The following is a 20,334-nucleotide window of genomic DNA, read 5'->3' as shown; positions in this document are numbered from 1 at the left end:
ACGAAGGTGGAAGCAGTCACTTCACATTTTGGATATTTGGGCTGTATTTATCCTTTGGATGATATGAGCAGAAAGCTGTAATACCTTCAACTTTTAGAGCTGCTTTAATGGGGAAAACTTGCTCGTGGCCATTTTACAAATTACACCAACTGATGCTGACAAAGGATCTCTTTATATCTTGCATTTTTATATCAGTGTCGATCTGCCTGCCTGCTTATCTCTTATCTCTGTCATTTTATTTGTATTTTATTTCTTTTCCTAATTGAATTCCAGTTGGCAATCGTGTTGTGCTGATAATGGCTGGTTATTAAACTGTGATGATCCTCTGCTGATACAGGAGCTCCCTTGGATAACAAATTGGCTACCGTGGCACATAAATCAGTTTTTCAAGTCTCCTCTCCAGGGATGGTAATTAAAGAAGTCGCTCATGAGAGACTTTGATTGCCTGATAAGACTTGTTGGGAGTTACCTGACAAAGAGGATTGGAGGTTGTAAAGGAGAGGTCTGTGAGGGGCTGTGCTGAGCAGAGTTTCCCTGCTGTGGATCACGGCCTCCAGTGGCTTCTCAAAGGGTCAGGAAGTTTTAAGTGGAGTGTCACACTTGAAGAATATGCCACTGCTAAAAATAAAAAAAATCCCACTAAATGATTGCAGCCCCTCGGAATCTGTAAGGTTTGAGTGTCAGATGTGGCTGCTGTTATTTGCAAGCATTTAAATTGCCATGGGAGCATCTTGCTGTCCTTTAATTGCTACTCCCAGCTGCACACTGTTTGAGAAACTTAATTTACAATGATCCTACCTCAGATACAGAAGACCCTTGACCCAAAAAATACTTCAGTAGTGGGGGAAGATAGGAAAGGAAATACAGAATGGCTTTCACTTTGAGCTGCCTGGGCTGAAGAACAATTGTCTTGAAAAGCTATTCAAACTTTCCTTGGGTTTTTTTGGTTATACAAGTCCTTACACGAGGATTTTTCTCAGTAAGAATTTGTGTAATTTTAGCAAACTGTGAGTATTTCAGGAGAGTTTATATGGAGACCATGCTTTTATCCAAGAATCTGCAAATACCCAGCTAGGTACACACATTGCTGAGACAAATCTGGTATCTTCCAGCTGAGCCTTCCCTGCTCCAGCTTGGATTGAAATGAGCAGTTACAAATTGTTAATTTATTTTTACTGTTATCTTTCAGCCTCCTGCTACTTTAATATATTCTAAATTTCCTCTTCTTCAAAGCTTTTGTATTTTTGAGGTTCACATTCTGGATGTGTTTTCAGTTTTTATGATACACCTACATCAGTGATTGAGGGGTTTTTTAATATTATTATTAAGAATACTGTGGAAAGTTTTGGGAAATGCTTTTATGATTTTTCTACTAAGCTGAGAGTCAAAGCTTATCAGTATAATCTGGAGGCTTCAGATATTTGTTCTTAATAATAACATTTTCTACAGGAGAAGTAAATCTGTTGTGTTACTTTGCTGATATTGTTACTTTTTGTGAGTAATAAAAGAATTTTCCCCTTTTCCTTGCAGCATTCCTGATGATCCCTATCAAACATTTTATTATTCAAGTTCTTTAGAGTCTAATCAGGCATGAGTAAATGCTTAAAAAAAATATTTGAGTTTTGGTTGGGATAAATTTGCCTTTCATACGTGGAATACTAATTTACATTCATTTTACATACATTATAAAATGTGTTTTTCTTAGCCTGTATTGACTCTTATCTAAACTGGTGTGGGGACTGTTCTTTATCAGGTGTTCATGCCTTGAAGCTGCATTTGCAATGTAGAAAAGCAGAAATCCTTTTGTGTGGCTGTTTGAAGGGAGAAGTTTCAGATTGAGGAGCTGAGACAAATAAATCCCAGTAATCTTTGGTCATGTTGTTACTTTGAACTTTCTTTGTCATTCTTCAGCCATCTCAGAATACAATAAAAGTAACCTGGGCTCGAGGAATGAGAAGAACTTGAAGGTCCCTTCCAGCCCAGACTTTTCTGTGATTCTGTGGTCTGATTTCATCAACAGCTGTCAATAAATTTCTGCATATTGCTGCATCTGTAGTGCACTTCATAACTCAGGGGAAGGTGACCATCTCCTGTTTATCTTTCAAAAATAATTAAGTATGGTGAAAGATGCATAGTGTCAGGAAAAGAACCCTGTGGGATAATGGAATTAAACTGCCTTTTTTTTTTTCCCTTTTCCTTTTTTCCTCTTTAGCTGAGCTTTTTAGATTGTAGTCAAACATAATTTTTGGATAAAAAAATTAAAGTTAAGTAAAGGAGCAGCAATGAATTAAACCCCTGCACAATCTTACCTCACCTGCCTGTCTCACACTCTCCTTCAGGATGCCTGTGATGCAGTTTCATTTGTCACCAAATTGTAGCCACTGTTAGAGGTGTGACAAAGCATCTCTTTCAAACATCCCAGGAAATTCAGCACATCGTTTTAGGTAAAAAGCACAAAGAGATTGTACCCTGGGGGAACAGCAAAGGGCTTTTTAATCAGGGAGAACACGATTTTTCATCACTGGAATTCAGCCAGGACAAGAATTAACTCTTTAGCTTTTAGCAGAAGTGCTGTGGGACTGACTGGACGCTCAATCTTGCCCAGAAGAATTTATGCTGGGAAATGTTATTGCTTTGTAGAGGTTTGAGAAGGCTGAGACCAAAGAAATTGGGTGGCTGGTGGCTGTGTCCCATTCTCCCTGCTTGGAGAGGAGTGTTGTAACACAGGGTTAAATGGATGGAGTGTTGGGAATTCCTGGGAGGCTGCAGCAGCAGTGGATGCTGTGCCTGCTCTGTGTGCTTGGCTCACATCTGCCTGTGTCTTTCCAGTCTAGTTAAGCTCAACCATTTCTGCACAAGCCATTTGATTATCTTTTGTTTGGTTTCTCAGTCTGGCTGCTTACTATAAACATACCTACTGTATATGTTGTGGCCTTGGAGGGCAGCAGTGCTGGAAAAACTTTCCCACAGTGAACTCCAAGTGGTGTTGAGACTTCAAAAAATAAATTCAAACTTCCATGCTGACAAACAGTCTTCATGTGCTTTAATGTCCTTCCACTAAGACTGCAGCAGCAGCATTAAAGTGAACTTCCCTACGAATTATGATGTTAGATAAGAATGTCCTTACTCAAATTTCCTGAAGCTACTCAGCAGTTATTTCTGTAGGGAACATGCTGGCTGGCTGGGTTTGGTAGATTAAAGTAAGAATTTAGGGCAAGGTTCAGTTTAGTTGTTTACCATTTCAAAGTCTTAAGTGTTCTTAACTCTTTCATGTGTGATTTTGCCATCCTTGTTTTGAAAACAATCCCGTTTTGTCTTTGATGAAGCTTAGGGGGGAATGTGCAATGAGCCTGGAGATGCAAGTGTGGGGGTTTTGTTCTCTGAATCTTCAAATTTAAAAAATATTCTGTGACTAGACTGACAACAGGCTGCAGTTGGGCATTATTGGAGAGAACCATGCCTGGGTAAACATCTTGCAAAGAGTGGAACAGGGCTTTGGAGGGGTAGTTTGGAGCCATGACTTCAGTGCTGTCATTGTTGTGGTATTTACTGAGCAAAAGAGCAAAGCTTTGGTGGGAGTTTTTGGACTGGGATATAGTGCCTGGATAGAAAGCCTGGACAATATTTTCAGCCTGAGGGATGGAATGTAATTGATGAGAATGAGACTTGTAGAATTAACTAAAGCTCAAAATTGTGCTTTTCTGGCACTGTCCTTGCTTCTGGGGGGAAAGAATTTCTATTTTTGTCAGTGCTTCACTCATTACTTGCATTGATAGCTTTAAAAATGTATAACTCATAAATATTTAGTTTTGACTACTTTAAGTGTTGTTAAAAAAAATAGAAATTGTAAATACTGAAGTTTCAAATTATGGCTAATTTGCCTGAAATGCAGTTTTGGAATTTTATTTTTATGTACATTTCTGCAATACTTTTTTTTCAGTTTGAGAAAATATATATATTTTAATGAAGTAGATTATCTCTGTTAGGTGATGGGGATTTCTTCATGGGGATCTGATCACCCAACACCTTCACAGCTCTGGTTTAGGAAAAGGAGAAGGTGACCATTGCATTCCTCACAAATTGAAACGTGATTTCTTGTCAGACTGCCTAACAGAACAGGAGAATCCAAAATCTTTTCTACAAAGACATTCAAAATAGCATTTCTGTTAAGAAGTGGTATTTACAAATTAGAGTTCAGTTCTAGTTCAAATAAAGATGTCTTTCATGATGACATTTATTTGGTTCATACTCCTAAAAAGCATGTGATTTACTGCTCTTCTCATGGCAGTCCTTCAGTTTCATACATATGTATTTTGGCTTGTCTTTGACCTTTTGCTTATTATTTTTAAATTTGCATGTTTCTCATAAATACAGACTTTTTTTTTCTTTTTTTGGGGCATTCTTTATTGTGATATTCCCCCTTTAATGTGGTTTAATTTGGAGAACAAGAAGTTTTGCAGAAGACCAGCATGAAAAGGATGAATGTTGAGGCATTAAATGTTTACAGATCAGTTTTAAGTGGATATAATCCACAACAAGTAACAAAGTGGGAACATTTAACTTCAAAGCACATATGGCTGCTGTTACAAAATAAAAAAATGCAAGACTTAGGCCCTACAAAGTATTAGAGACACATTTTCCTTCTTGCCCATAAACAAGTAGGATGTACCTTAGCTTTTCAGATTGAAGCGAAGGCTGCAAACTGCTGAATGTCATAGGCAGATAAAGGATTTTAATTAACTGTAAATATTTACAACCATTTTTTTAGTTTTAAAAAAAGCCAAAAGTAGAGGGTGATTCTGCATGAGAGACTGGGCTTTGGGAAAACATTAAACCTTTGAATTGTGGCTCTGCAGCCTTCTCCACATTCCACCAGGGATTGTTGAAGGCTCCCACTGATGCCAGCCTGGGGAGAAGCTTGAGCTTCTGGCAAACACCTTCAGCCCTGGGGATGGTCAGGAGTGTGGGCTGGGTGGGGAAGTGGCCACACTGAGGTGGGAGGAGGACTAAAAACCAGTGAAATGCAGGTAGAAAGTCCTACTGCAGGTACAGATGTGTAGGACGAAGAAAATCCTCCAAAATTTTTCCAGTTTGGAATTTTTGTCCCTTTTATTTCCCTCTCTCTTGGTTTGCTTTTCCTTCCCCTCCACTGGATTTCCTGTGGTTGGTGCTCCAGGTTGATCCCACTCCTGAATTCCTCTCCTCACAATCTCTTCTGTGCCCAAAATTCCTCATTTTTGTGGCAGTGGGTGCATCCAGGATTCCTTCATTCACTGGTGGCTGCCCATGGATTTAATTGGCAGCACAGGATACTTTGTGTAAAGAAAATTTAGTGTAACTGTTTTAGTAAACTCCCTGACAATAAATGGGTTATTGTTAAATTCTTGGTTTCCTGATGCTTTCAGTTAATGTATTAAAAGTTTGGATTATACCATTCATTGAAATGGGATGTGTGTGTTAAATGTTGAGTACCTGCAATGACTCTGGGTGAAATGTGACAACACCATACAGAAATCCTACATCACCTTTTGGGACAGGAAATGAATAACACTGTATCAAATTGAAATTTCAGAGGGATTAAGCCTCTTTTCCACTGATAAATTCAACAGACAAATTTATTTCTTACTACTGCAGAAAGTGCAAGCATTTGATATATTTGCCATGCTGCATAGATCAACCTAATCCTACAACTTTTTTTTTTTTTAAATATGTGTTGCAATCTCATTCATATTCAAAAATCTTACTGCCACATTTTACAAGATTATACCCTTGAAAGCTTTTTTTGGGCATTCTGCTTTCTCTGTGATGTGATATTTGAGCCTCATCATCTGAGAAAATAAGAAAGATGGAGCTGTCTGATAGAGGAAGTGGGTTGGGAACAATGCTTTGTATCCCTTCTTAAAAATAGTGATTAAGAGAGCTGTTTTAATTATACAGCCATGTTAATGAATTATTTCCTTATGTTTTGTCTCTATAACTTACATGTGTGGCTATAGTTTCAATGCACCCAACTATAATATTTCAAAAGCACTGGATTTTAATCAGTATAATCTGTAAATGTATTGTAGGTTTATATTGATTTCAATGAGAATTTAGCCAACAAATTTGGAAATCTTTTGCATAAGCCTATGTATGTAGCTGCCAAGTATTTTTATAACATGCATTGATGGAATTTTTACAACCACAAGAGTTAGGAGGGGAAAAAAGTGCAATTTTTGGTCCATTTACATTATCAAAATTGCTGAGTAGATTTCAAACCAAATGATCTGTTAGGAAGATTTCCTATTTCTATACCATTTAATGCATGTTGAAATCTCCTCTGTGGTTCTTTGATGCAGTTTCTGTGCTAAGTACAGCTCAGTTATGATGCCTTAGACTAAATCAGACATTGTTGACCTGCTGATTTTTCTCTGCCTTGTTTTTCAGTTAGAAAACCCCAGATACCTGCGAGAAAAACGGGTGCCGATGACTGTGGTAGGTATTTCTATTCCCTTGCCATTTCAGAAGGGCAGACAAACCTTTGATGTTGTTTTTAATCGCTGGTCAGGATTGATTGTACTTGGATTTACTGGTTTTGACTTCATTGGTCGTTTTGAACTTTTTCTTCAAATAGATGACACCTAAAATTGGACTTGAGCAGGGCAGCCCCTCTCGGCACCACCAGGCGCTGTTTCGGACACCAGAGAGAGAGGTAGGATTCTTTTAAGGCATTTTCCTTGGAAATTGGGCTTGAAAAAGAAAATTATTGTAGCAGGAAAGCTCGTGGAAGAGAAATTTGCTGAAGTGACAAGGCTTGTCATTAAATAATTCATGGATTTCCCAATTATTTAGGGAGTAAAAAAGACTTTCTGAACATATTTACCGGTCCTTTGAAAGAATTTTTAGTGGAGAGAAGCTTCAATTCTAGGAATTTTCCAAATTACTTTTTAATAGAGGCAGTGAAACCTTTGATTTAGTTAGGGCTTTTGTTGACTTTCTGTATACCTTTCAAAATGAGCAGATTCTGACCTTATTTCTGATAGGATCTACATTATTTCTGTATTTGCCTCATTGAGCTCCAATCCTGTTTTGGTCACATGGGGTTTTATTTTACTTCTTTGTAACATTGTGAATTCCTGAGATTACTGTCCAAGCTTGGCAGTGGAATTCTCTCTCACCATGGTTTTTTTGCTTTGAATACGTGTAAAAGTAGAATTTTGTGGTCATTTTTACCTTTTTCATGCTTTGAGGAAGTTGACTGCTTGAGATATTTTGTCACAAGCTGCTAATTTTATTTAACACATTTCTTTTTTTGAAAGACAGTGTATTAATGGGCAGAAAAGGAAACTCAAGGTGCATTAGGAAAACAATTAATAGAACCCCAAACCAAACCAACCAATGATTAAAAAAACCCCAAAACAACAAAAAAACAAATCCAGCACTCTGCTCTGTTTGTCTTTAAAATTTTTGTTTTCATCTGTGTGCTCTTGGAAAATTGAGACATATGTACATAGTTTCCTACTATCCAGAAGGACCTAAACCCACAAAATACCCCAAATATGTCTGAGCTGGGGAGGAAAGGGCATTATCAGCAAAGCAGGAGAATATTCTTCCATTTCCTTGGTGTCTTGTAAGGACACATGGATTGGAACTGTCCTAAAGTTATTTTCATACCAATTCAGAAAGCATCTTTAGCAGAGATACAGAGGAAGGTAAAATTGGTTGGCAGATCCTTCAGTTGTTAATAAAATAATGGGTATGAAATGTTTTCTGGTGCCTCACTCGATGCTCAAACAAGCAGCTGCACAATCCAAGTGCCTTTCACTTTCTCTGCTCTGCTATTGACTCTTCTGTTGTATTGACAATGTTCAAACCACCAGCGCCTCATATGGGGCAAGGTTTCATAAGATGTGAAAATAGCACAAGAAATAAATAAATTGAAAGCACAATGTTGTCATTTAAACAATATTTTCAAATGAAATAAACAGGAATGCATGCCAAGGAGCTACATAAAATACCCAGTTAATACTTTGCTAGTTCAGTGGAAAAATCCTCTAAGCCACACAGTAAAAAATCCAGGACTTTTTGCTAATGGTGCTCGACTGTGGGCTGGTTTGAACTGGAAAGGTTACAGACAGTGTTTCACAATCACCATGTGTGTGCTATTAACAAGAAAACATAAATGTGTTTTCATCTTATTTTGTTTGTGAAGCTCAATTAGGAATAAAGGCCTTTTCATTTATAGAATGTGAATGTATTAACAGAGAAATGGTGCTGTGCAAAAGGGTCCGGGGGAACCATTAACTGTTTTCAACCTCTTTGTAGTACAAGGGGAGAACATAAAATAGGATAACTGTGGGGTTTTTTTTTGCTTTTAACCTTTAGACCTTTGTTCATAAAGCATTCCTGCACCTGTTTAGAGTCTGTAATGCTGAACACATGGCCATGAGCAGTGATAACCACATCACAGCCCTGCGAGAACGCCGATGTCATCAGGCAGTGGCTTTTAGTCATCCCTTCCCCAAATACCTCTGACATGGATTAAACCATTTGGGAAATGGTCATTACTGAAAAATCATGGGTTTAAACAAGGGAAATGCAACCCAACAGGAATAAATTCACGTTCAGCAGGACAGCAAAGCACGACAGATAGGGTGATTGGCCTGTCTTGATAAAAAGGGAAAATGTCCCTTTGAACTTCACCTCTGGCCATCCTGTGTCACCCAGAGCTCCGTGGGGCAGAGGAGGAGGAAAGGAAAAGTCTGATTTGTGATTTTTCAGAAAAACAGATTCAGTACCATTGCTAAGATACAGGTTTGGAATTCTTCTGGAACAAGAAAATAAAACCAGCTATATTAATAAACTGATTTCTTTTAACATTTCTCAAACAACTAGTTTATCTGATATATCACTTCAAGACAATTTGGTGTTTCTTTAAAGAAGTTATCTTTCTTATTTTTTCATTCTGTCAGTCTTATTTATTCTTAGCATTTTTTTCTCAATTTCCTTCTGTTTTATTATTTTGTAAGCAAAGATGTTTATTTACCTTATCTCAACAAAGGAAATCTAAACAAATCAGAGGCATATTGGAAATCATTTTCACTTTTCAGTTGAAGGTTATACCTGGAGTAAATTTGTGCTGAGTTGTATACCAGCTCTTAATTTATTCATTTTTCAGACAAACTGGCAAGTTCAATAAATTGTGAAGCTTCATCTGTCTGGGCTAACTGAGAACATTGAATGTTTCCAATGTTTTTGTTGACTTTATCACTGTGCTCCTGCCACTCCTGTGTTTTGATTTTTGGGAATCCAGTGATAAAGCCTTTGGACACTGGAGCCACTGGTGCTTTTCCAGCCTCTTGTGCACTAAAGCAACCAGAATAAAAGGGGGGAGGAGGAATTCTGGGGAAGGCAGTGGCTGGGATTTCAGGAGAACACCTGTGGGATAACTTCCACCAGTTTGTCATGTGGGGAGGGGAATGAGGGAGGGAAGAGCACTGGAGGAAAATGAGAGATGAGATAGGTGCTGTAAGATAAAAGAGCACACAGAGAATGGGGAAAAGACCCTTTGTTTTTTCACTGAAAATGCATCTTCATGGATCAAGGACCAGAAGTAAGATGGAAAACTAAGAGTGTTTTATGGGTTTATGATTCAAGAAGTCTTATCTTGAGGATGCAGCCTTTTTAAAAAGCTATTTAGGACCTTCATCTTTGTAATCTTTGTTTCTGTTTTTCTCCTTTTATTTTGGGAATGACACTCCCTTTTACTGCACGACACAAATTTTGTTTATAAAGATCATCAAGCCATTTATATGGTTTTACTGCACCAGAAGTGTTGGGATCTAGTGATATATTTCCATGAAGATAAAATCTGCAGTGCTGATACAGTTAAGTCGTGGTCTGGCTAAAAGGGCTCTGGATGGAAGGTGTTGAAAGCAGCAGATTTACTGTGCTTCTCACTTATCTGGCAGGAGATTATAACTTGAAACAGAGCAAATTGCATGAGGGCTGTGATATGGATTTCCCCCAAGAGGGACCATACAGAGAATGTAGGAGGGAAGAGTGCAGGGAGGAAAGAAAGTTGTAAAACTCGGGAGGGAGAGTGAATAACACTGGCTGGTGTTAGCATGGAAAAGAGAAGAGAAAGAACATTTGAAGATAAGAGTCCCTGCAATTAGGAGATGGTGATCACTGGGCATTGTCCTGCTGGGTTTGATTTCTTCCTCTTTATTGCCCTGTTCCATAGTGAAGTATTTAAATATATGAAATTCATGCCAAATATGACCAATAAATAAATGCAATATGGAGACAGTGTCCTGAACAAGGACTCTTGTAATTAAACCACTTGTACAATTAACATTATCATGCCTTTAGCTACATCATGGATTTTATATTTTTCCTCATTGAAAAGAAATAGTTTTGTTCATATCTTCCAAGGATAGTAACCAAATATATCAGTTCTCTTGTGTGATATATTGAATTAAAAGCGTGTTCTCATGTCTGTGTGTGTCTCTAGAGTTTAAATCTTGGTGGATGGATATATAAACATCTGTGTATGGAATCAGGAGAGCTGGATACAGCTCAAGGAACCTCCTCAGATATGTGCTGGGGCTGTTTATGTTTTTTAATAACAGGAGGAGCATTTCTGAAAGCATTTGAGTGGACTCAGAACCTGAGTCATACAACTGGAGCTTCATGTGTTGGAATTTTTTTCTTATTATCCTTCTGTTCTTCACTTCTCTTTTTTTTGCTGTTTCCCTTCTTTTGTCATCCTGTTCACTTGGGCTGTCCAAGCCATACTTCTACTCATAAATGTCCTGCTGATTTCCAAGGGTAAAGATTGTTAAGATTTTTAATTCTGGTGAATATTCTTGTTAAAGTGTAAGAATGTGTGTTGCTTACTGTTCACACGAGTGTGACCCATATGAGGGGGCAAGAAAAGGCAGATATGACATAATTATGGCTTTCATCATGATTTTCACTTTTCTGTAACTTTTTTTCTTATGGCAACTTGCTTCTGAAAACACTGTTTTGTTTCCCCTTGAAAATATTCCAGGCAGTGACAGCAACTATTTTCTGGTCCATTTGAATTTTCTCCTTTTCTCCACAACCCCTGTGTCTGTTTTGAATGCAGGGTGTGATTTATATGGAGAATTCAGTTGTAAACTGATTCTCACCGCTCACTAATCGTCCTGAGTAGGAATCTGTTCGTTCATATTTAAAATTACAGCAATCTTGACTGCTGCTAACATAATTCCTGGCTGATTAATGTCCTGCTCCCAAAAAACATGTGCAAGTTGTCCATTGTGTTCCTTGTGAGGAAGTCACATCCTGCCTTGCTTTGATAACTCTGCAGAATGTAATGTAATAAACCCCAAACCTTATTTTATTGCTAGACTGGTGTGAGACACACAGTGGATGTCAAGATGAGACATGTTTTCATAAACTGGCTGCTGATTTATAATTCCTGATACCAGCCAGGCTGGTTGTGGAGATCTAGATGTACATGTACAGTTATTTATTTAATTTTTTTTTTTTTGCAATAGTTTGTGAACTATGTCTTTAATTATTGCACATATGGGCTGGAGACATTGAGAAAGATCAAAGGGGTAGGTTAGCAATTCAAACTAGTGTTTTAACCAGTAGAATGTCCAGATGGTTGCCAAGCAGCTGGGAATTAATCTTTTGCTGCATGATTAATCTCTACCTCAAAGTGTCTCTCTCTTAAAAAAAAAAAGGGAAAAAAGAGGAAGAAAGTTTGATTTCTTTTTTTTTTTTTCATGTATAGATTCTGATTTTTAAGGGAGAAAAGACATTGACTAGAAAAAGTAGGTGCTGTACATTGTCATTGCTACATGTTGCACTGGTGAAATGAAGGTGGGTTTTAATGGCTGGTTTAGGAGATCTTGAAATGAGTATAAAAAGTTCAGTAGCTGCTAAAATACAGCATAAAAAGGAGAGGAATAACACTGGGGAGAAAAAGTCAGTGTTGGTGACTCAGTGTATTCAGATTCATTCGCTGGACTGGGCACTGTGCAGAATTCCATGAAATTCTCAAGTGCTACTTTCTGTTATTTTCATATTTCACTAAATTCCTTTGAAATCTGTGTGATTCCTGCATGTTCACAGATTCACCTGGCTTCAGTTCTCAGTGCTGGCAGCTCAGGATGCAGCTTGTTGCATTTTTGAGCTGTCTTTAAGAAATAGCATTTGATAATGCTGTAGCTAGGCTTCCTTAATTTCTAAACATACCCTGAACTTTTGTTGGTCCTTGCTGATATCAGTGTTTCCCACTGGTGGCAGACATTTGTTCCATGTGGAAGTGGGACCCTGCAAATAAAGCTGTTAATAACACCATGTGTTGTAGTGCTAATATCCATGTTATGTTCACTGGCCAGAGAAAACATCCTTGAGAGCACAAATACCACTTCCAGTTATTACAGTTGTTGGGATACAGAGCTGGGTGCATTTCTCCTTCTTCCCACCACCCCCAACGTGGAAATCCATGAAAAATACTTTGTTCTCTCTTGAAAGAGCCTAATGACATTTACATATGAATAAGAACAATTGTCCATTCAATTATTTTTCTGTATCAAGCAAATGTGCACATTAATTTCAGTGTCGTTTAAAAAGTCCGATTTTTCTTGATGGGGGAGGCTGGTAAGATTTGATGTAGCACTAAACCTTTAATTTTTAGTGGCTATAAAAATGGGGCAATGTCATATTAATTTTTTAATTAAGTGAATATCTACTTTCCCATTAAAGAGTAATGTGTAAAAATATTGCAACTGGAAGTAGCAATTGTATTGTTTTAAAGAGTAAAGATACAAAGAAGGGTAGATATGTGGTGGGAATTATAAATGTTTGTTAGGTCAAATAATCCAGTTCAGGCCATAAACATAGACTTTTGTGGAGGGACCTTTGAATCTGGGCAAAGTGCCATGTTTATAAAGGGGCTTTTTACATTCTAATTTCTGGCTGTTCCACTTGTTTGATGCTGTTTTTATTTCAGTTCATCTCTGGTTTCCTGAGCTCTTTGCAACAGAGGCTTTCCAAGACATTTATTTCACCTTAGTCATTGCATTGGATAAAAACACTGATGATATTCAATGCTGTAATTGGAGTGGTTAATGATGTACTGTTTCAAGATGTAGTTATAAATTGGTTTATTTTCTGAAATGGGAAGTGAATAGTATTTTTTCCACATCCTGTAAACTGAGCGCAAAGTTTGCAGCTATTCCATTTGAAAATGGAAGATTAGTTCCAATATGAATACAATTTTCATTTACTGTAGGAACTTTTCAAATATATTGTTATGAAATATCAGTTTTTTCCTGTTTTTCTCACCAGTGATTTCCTTTTAAATACTCTGAGTCTTTTTTGTAAAATATGGAAAGTATTAATATATCTCAAAGCTAATCTTAAAAATTTTTGAGGGTACAGCATGATACAGAAATAACACAATGAGATCAGACAGCTTGTTAATGATGAAGTGAAAAACACTGTTCCAAATTACCTTAGTCTGAAGTCAGTGTGTATTTATAATAAATCTTGACTGTTTTGCAAGTCCAGTCTCTTGTGTCTTGGCCTTCCTGTATGGTTTAAAACACTGTATAAATTATCAATATTTATTATTTTAACCCTGCACGTGAAAATTGAGTAAGCACAATTCAGTAGAAAGTTCGAGTTGTTTGTTGATATTTTTTAAGAAACCTTTTTCTTTTGTGGAAATATCAAAGCTTTGTGTGCTGTGCACTGATTCCTTTTAGCAGCTGCAGAACACCAAGACAAATAACTTTTGTCGTGTACTGTAAGATACACAAGTCATTGTTCTGCATTGTTAGTTCTTACTTTGAAGTTCTCATTTATTGTTTACATCCTTCTCCCCCTTCCTCGCTTCCTCCCTCCCTCCCCCATATATTCATAGGCTTGGAAAAAAAAAAAAAAAAACAACAAAAAAACCTGGCAAGCAACAAGTTCTGTTTTGTCAGATAGCCAAAAACCCCATTCTGATGGATGTTAAAGCTCTGAGATGTCCCCCCTGGCCCGAGGGTGAGCCCTGGAATGCAGACAAGTGGGCAGGAGTTCAGTGATTCATATTGCTAACCCCCTTATTGATTTGCTTTTAAATCAGGGATTTCAATATTTCGACAAATTTCTGTAAGTGGGGATAAGATGAATGTTTGCCCTCTGTCATGAAAAAAGGAGAGATCACTTTTTTGTCCCCCCTGGAGATTTATGACAGTTGCAGATTAGACTCTGTCTAATCTCTGTCTAACATTTAACATTTGTTAAATGTTCCCAGCACCTGAGCTGTGCTGTGGAATCAGGACAGTGATACCCCAAAACCCCATTTTCAGGTAACTATTTACTGGTTTTGCTGGTATTTTGTTGTTTTGTTTTTTTTTTTAATGAGGAAGAAAGTGTGACTAGGCACATAAAAGCAGCTGTGTTGCTACCACCCCTCATTGCTTTAAATAACAGGGACAGCACAGATGTTTGACATCAGTATTGTTTACATGGCCTTAGGGTTTAATTGCCTCATTCTCTTTGTGAGGAGGATAAACAATGACAGAAATCCAAAGGAATGATGTTCAGCCAACAGCAATGGCTGCGTTTCATACATAGTTGCAAACTTCCCAACTATAGCTAAATATCTACACTTTTTTTTTTTCCCCCCGTTGTCTGAATGGTAACATGCCGTAAATTTCATATTCTCTGCTGCCTCATAACTGGTGATAAAAGATATTAAAACCAATGAGCACGAGCGCCATAAATTGCATTTAACAAAGTGAACAACTTCGAAAAGTTGTTTTTTTCTGGTTTCTCTAAAACGTGTGAAGGTCTTTGGTACTGCTGTAGGTTATTTTGTTTCTTAATTTGTGTTCAATAAATAAAGTCAAGCTGAAGTGCAGAGGGCAGTGCATGGAAGAGCAGCACATGCACTTACCTGGAGCTGTTCCACAGGAAATTGGGACAAGCTGAGATTTGACATTTGGGATCTGTGGACAGGCTCCACCTCGGATTGGGGTGGTTCTAATTTGAAAGATATTCCTTGATTGAAATTAGTATTTAATGATGTGCTTCAGCTTTCAAATGGGAGGCATTTCACTCGCAGCTGGGGAGAGCTGAGCCCTTTTGCTTCCACCCCAGCCTTCATGAGCTCACTAAATAAAACGTGTTTACATGACTCAATATTTTACTGATGTATGCAGTGAGATTGGGAGTCTGCCTCAGAGAGAGGGTGGGTCAAAAAGCAGATTTGGAAATGAAACCAGTCCTCCAGGCTTTGCTATAGGATGCTGTAGTGTTGTCCTCATGTTTTCTGGCTTCTCCAGCAGTTTTCCACTCAAAAAATTGAGTGTAGGATTTTTAAACCAATATATCATTATTTTTACAGCAAATGCTCAAATTAACACTTCCAGAAGTTGTGGTGAAGATACACGTGGGATTGGAACTATGGACCATTACAAAATTCAAATGCTGTTGGAGATTTTAAATTTTTTTCCTACCAATTACTCAGTACAAATACAGCTTTCCTCTCAACACTAGCTGAAAACTTCATGTGCACATCAATTATTGAATTTCAGACACTTTAATATGGGGCTTCTCACATTCCTTTATGTGTAGAGATAAAATTAGGAAAGTTGTGGATGAAGCAGATGGGGCAGAAAAGTGCCTGGGGTGCTGAAACTTGATTTAATTTATAGAAGTTGAGGACCTTGAATACTTTTCAAGGTGTCCCCTTTTCTGCCTTCACCTGATGAGAAATTGTTCTTTGTGATTTTTCACCTATTTTTTTATTATTTTATTTTTAATATTTAGAGGAAAAGCGATCTCCTTTGTTATTCCAGTGGCTGCATTAACTAAGGGCTGATTTCTGTATCTTGGACACACTTTTCCCAGTTGTTAGGTTGCAATTAGCTCTCCTTTTTGGAAAGCAGTCCCAAAACTGTGACATTTTAAGAAATGGCTGTTCTGGTGGAAGTGGTGTAATGAATTAATGAGCTAAAATTGATGGGAACTGGTGCAAGTGCAAGGGTGGTGCTAATAAGGGGAAGATTAATGAGAAGTGGGAACCAGCTTCAAGTACAGAGAGTTCTGTTGTCAGCCTGGGGGAAAACATCCCGTGGCTGAGAACAATCACCAGCACTTGAAAATATGTATGTCCATCTTTAATCCAAGTGAAATTCTCGATTTTGATTTGTTTTTGTATTATTTCAGTGTACAGAATAATAAAACCTAGACCAGCTCTTGGCTGATACAAACCACCAAGGATTCATTTCCATCAGCCAAGAAATTCTGATGTTATTAATGAGTTTTAAATGTAATTTGTGTGGATTTAGTAGCTGTGTGAGGGCAGTAGCTGTACCTCAGTCATTCATAGGCTTTTAATGTAATTCAAGTAGATTGGAGCCTCTTTCATGTTTAGTTTCTGGTATTTGTGTTTTTACGAGACTTTCATAATTATTTGTGGCATGTTCAGAAGCTGTCTATCTGCAAGTGGATTACTGTGCTCTTTTTATTAAATCAACACTTATTCATCACCTGGTACTAAGATTTTCTTCTATAATGTCACTTTTTTGGAGCAATATACGCATATATTTCTTTTCATTTATACATATGTGTAGATTTCATGAATAGAAGATGCATTTTTATCATGGTGCTTATTTTGGGATGATAAAAGGGTTGGCTGACAGCTGGGAATATGATTTATTTTCTTTGGATTAATTGTCAACCTAACTTTTTTCTCCTCCTCTATTAATTTGCATAAGACTGTGCAAACAGTTGGGAGATGAATTGCTTTATCTGTAATAAGTGGTTGTTGGGTATAAGTGTTGTTTGTATTGATGAATTCAGAAAATGAAACAATTTCCTCCTCTTCCTTCTCTTTTCACTTCTTGAGGAGCCTTCTGTGTTTCCTGCCCAGCAATTTTGAGTTGAGTTGGATTTTTGTAGCTCATTGTTCTCAAGTCATGATAACATCGTGATGTTTTCAAGTCCCAACAAACCTGTGAGACAAATGAGTCATGTAAAAAATGAATAATTTGTGTGTGTTTAGTGTGGATCTGTGTGAGATAAAGACTCATGCTTGAATGGCAACTTTTGGTTAGTCAAGGGCATGGAAAATAAAGGCAGAATGAATAATTCCTTTGGAGTTTGTGAGCTGGGCTATTACAAGTCAGGTTCTGAGTTGAGCTAAATAATAAATGTGAGAGCTGGAAGTGGCTGGATGGTGATGGGAGTGCAGTGTCCAGCCTCGAGGTGGGGGGACCTCAGCACCTTTCAGAGCACCCAAAAATCAAACACAAAGTTTTCTGTTGGCCAAAGACCTCTTAGAGGCATCTGCTGGAGGGGGTTTGGTCCTCCCTTTCTAAAGTGAGGGGGATCAGGCTCTGATTCTGAAAAAGCTTTTCAGTCCATTTCACTTTCTGAACAGTGACTGTTAATAAATGTAGGAGTGGAACAGCCTGAGTCTGAACTCAAGGTGTCACTTTTGGTTTCTAGAAAAGCCTGAGGAACATGAAATTCCTCTCATAGCTGTCCTGAAGACAGCCTTTAACAGCCTGCTGAAAACATGCAAGAGATTCAAAAACACTTGAAAGGTGGAAACTTAGACTCTAAGTAAGAATTGGCAATGTATTTGTGTGTTGGAGGGGTTCAAGTACAGCTTTGAACAAACAGGCAGAACAGGAAATGTATTTCAGTGATCCAGTCCTTAATCCCATCATAAGTCACCTTTAAAAGGAAATGTGTTTATAATGTGAACTCCATGAATAATAGAAAACAAACAAAAACAAACGTGCATCTGGGCTAAAGGACATTGTTTGTGTAAATGTAACACCTGCCTGAGGAAATGAAATGAGTTTACCAAACTTGGTATATTAACAGAAATATTGAAGTTTTATTTCTGAGTGTTTATTTAAATTAAGGATGATAGCTTGTTCTGGGCAGTAGCAGTTGTGTTTTTTGCCAACTAAAACATCCTACAAATCCATTTTTCTGAAGAAATGTTGAGGGATGACATCTTTTGTAACTATTGTATTGAATAAATATGAAAATGCTGAGAAACTGAGTATAGATTTTTTCATAAGATTTCTTTGTTGGTGACTTCCCATTGCCTTCTGAAAGACATAAATGAATAATTAAAAAGTTATGAAAAGGTCATTGGTGTAATTCATTCTTTACTTAAATTATGTATTTGTTCTGTTTTGCTTTTAAAGCTGGAAATGAAAATGAAAATAGCAGAAGGTAAATTTCATGAAGAAAAACTGAAATTACAACAGAAGCACGATGCTGACGTTCAAAAGGTAAGAAGTGTTTGTATTTTTTTCCAAAATCAGTGCATTAAACAATGATAGAGACTGTGATTATCATAAATATTTATCAGTTGTTGTTTAACTTCTTCACAATTACAATTAATGTTCAGTGGAAGTCAAATTGTAGGTAACAGTTGGCATAAACTGAGAGGAATGCAGAATATTTTATGGTAACATATCCTTAGGGAGGGGAAAACACTTGCAGAAAGGAGATGAAAATACAAGGCAATTTGTTTGTTAGAACAAGACAACCTATTTTACCAGCATAACAACTTCTGTGGGAAATCATAAACTCGTGATTTTTCTGTTAGAGAGAAAAACGTTGGTGTTAGAGAAGAATGTGAACAAAATTAATTTTTTATGGACAAAATGCAAAATACAGCAGTAGGAAAACCCGGGGATGTATCATATGTGTTCAGGCTCATGCAGCAGCAGTGCTTGCTGTCCTGTGTCTGTTCTGACACTGTCTTAGAGCAGAGGCAGCTCACCAAACACCTTTCTTTATTTTACTGCATTTTTAAAGCTTCTGCACTCTGAATTCTTGCAGCACTAACATGGCTGGGTTACACTGGGTTTGTCTTTACTGTGTCACATCACACCACTGCTGGCAGGATCATACCCAGCCCAGCCCATCCTGTCAGTCTTAACCCCACGTTCTGCAGGTGGGGTGAGGTCCTGTGAGGTGCCAGGTGTCCCTGGCAGGGCTCTGATCCCGGGCATGGAGCAGGAAAATCCCAATCCCCAATCCCCATCCCAACCCCAACCCCAATCCCCATCCCAATCCCAACCCCAACCCCAATCCTGGCAGTGCCCATCCCGCTGTAAGCTCAGCATCACTCAGTGCCTCTGCTTTGTTTCCCAAAGACTGACTCACAGGCTCGGAGGAAGTTGGTTGACACAGCTCTGTGACACATCAAAGCCTCCTGAGAGGATGTGAATATTTGGTCAGGTGCACATTTGGCTCATCTGTTCTCAAGGCCTCGGAGCAGAAGCAGTGAGCAAAGCTGCGAGTCTAAAGGAAACAGCTTTGTGAGAATAAGAAATAGTTTAAATGCTTTCTCATCCCTTGAGTTGTCATCCCTTCCTAACTGATGTTAGAATTCTGTCTTTTGAAGTTGTTTAATAACGTTGGATATTTTAGAAAAGGTTAAATAGTGTCGTATTAATCTTTAAAGACACAAAACGTTTATTGCAGATGGAGTAATATTGTTTTAAGATGAAAGCTTCTGTTTGATAAGAGATTTGGGGCACTGTTATAAAATTTCTGCGTCTTTAATCTTTATCTTAAACACAAAGTTTAAATTAAAATACTATCTCAAAGTGTGCAAATATTCAAGCTTTTTTCTTTCCAAACTCGGCCTGTACAGAAATGTGGGTGTAGTTACCCTCATGTACTTGCTCAGTTCCAGTCCATTGTTCCTTGGGATCCATGTGAGGAATTTCAATTGGTGAAGCACAAAAGACTGTAATGAAGTTCACCAACTTATTTAAATATTTCTTCAATCTGCTGAGAATTTTAGATGTTTTTAAATACCATCAGGCAATATAGGTATGAAAATCTTTTCTGTTTGCAGCAGTAGCACCATGAAACTTAGAAACTCAACAAAAGCAACACTGGGTTTGGCCAGGTTTAAAAGAAAACAAAAAAACTCACCTTAAAACATAAAACTTTTTTCATCTGCTTTTTCCTACATTTGTCCAACCAGTCCTTTGTTTATGGCTTGGCAGTTGTAGCTGGAAAAATTATTTAGGTTCAATCACTTAGTCCTGCATGACCTGAGCCATTCTTGCAGACCAGAGTGTATCTTGTACACTGGTTGTAGTTTGGAATGTTTTGGACTTATGTTAAAATATTCTGAATTTTCTCTACAGATTTTGGATAGAAAGAATGATGAAATAGATGTGCTGAAGTCCACCTACATAAATAAACAAAAAGAATCAGAGGATACAATAAGAAAACTGGAGAAAAAAGGTGATTTTTATCCTCGTGGCTGTTTTCTGTGTGGTGGTATTGTACTGCATTCTCTTTTGGCTC

The 20,334-nt window shown here is 37.7% G+C and overlaps 1 protein-coding gene across 7 annotated transcripts in view; it reads left to right on the top strand.

Annotated features, from left to right (window-relative positions):
• CEP112 (centrosomal protein 112) overlaps nt 1-20,334 on the top strand; it is a 180,561-nt gene that overhangs the window by 11,963 nt on the left and 148,264 nt on the right. For all 7 annotated transcript variants that reach the window (XR_015807746.1, XM_088176357.1, XM_088176358.1 and 4 more), the window contains exons 7-10: nt 6,427-6,474; nt 6,614-6,691; nt 18,204-18,290; nt 20,172-20,271. Coding sequence is in view for 6 of the 7 variants with exons in the window: in XM_088176357.1 (XP_088032483.1) it covers nt 6,427-6,474; nt 6,614-6,691; nt 18,204-18,290; nt 20,172-20,271 (313 nt within the window). In the remaining variant the exon portion in view is untranslated. The remainder of the gene's footprint in view (nt 1-6,426; nt 6,475-6,613; nt 6,692-18,203; nt 18,291-20,171; nt 20,272-20,334) is intronic.

The sequence above is a fragment of the Sturnus vulgaris genome, chromosome 20 (assembly GCF_052056855.1).
Source record: "Sturnus vulgaris isolate bStuVul1 chromosome 20, bStuVul1.hap1, whole genome shotgun sequence".
In the NCBI taxonomy this organism is placed as follows: Eukaryota; Metazoa; Chordata; class Aves; order Passeriformes; family Sturnidae; genus Sturnus; species Sturnus vulgaris.
This window is presented reverse-complemented; position numbering and strand designations above follow the sequence as displayed.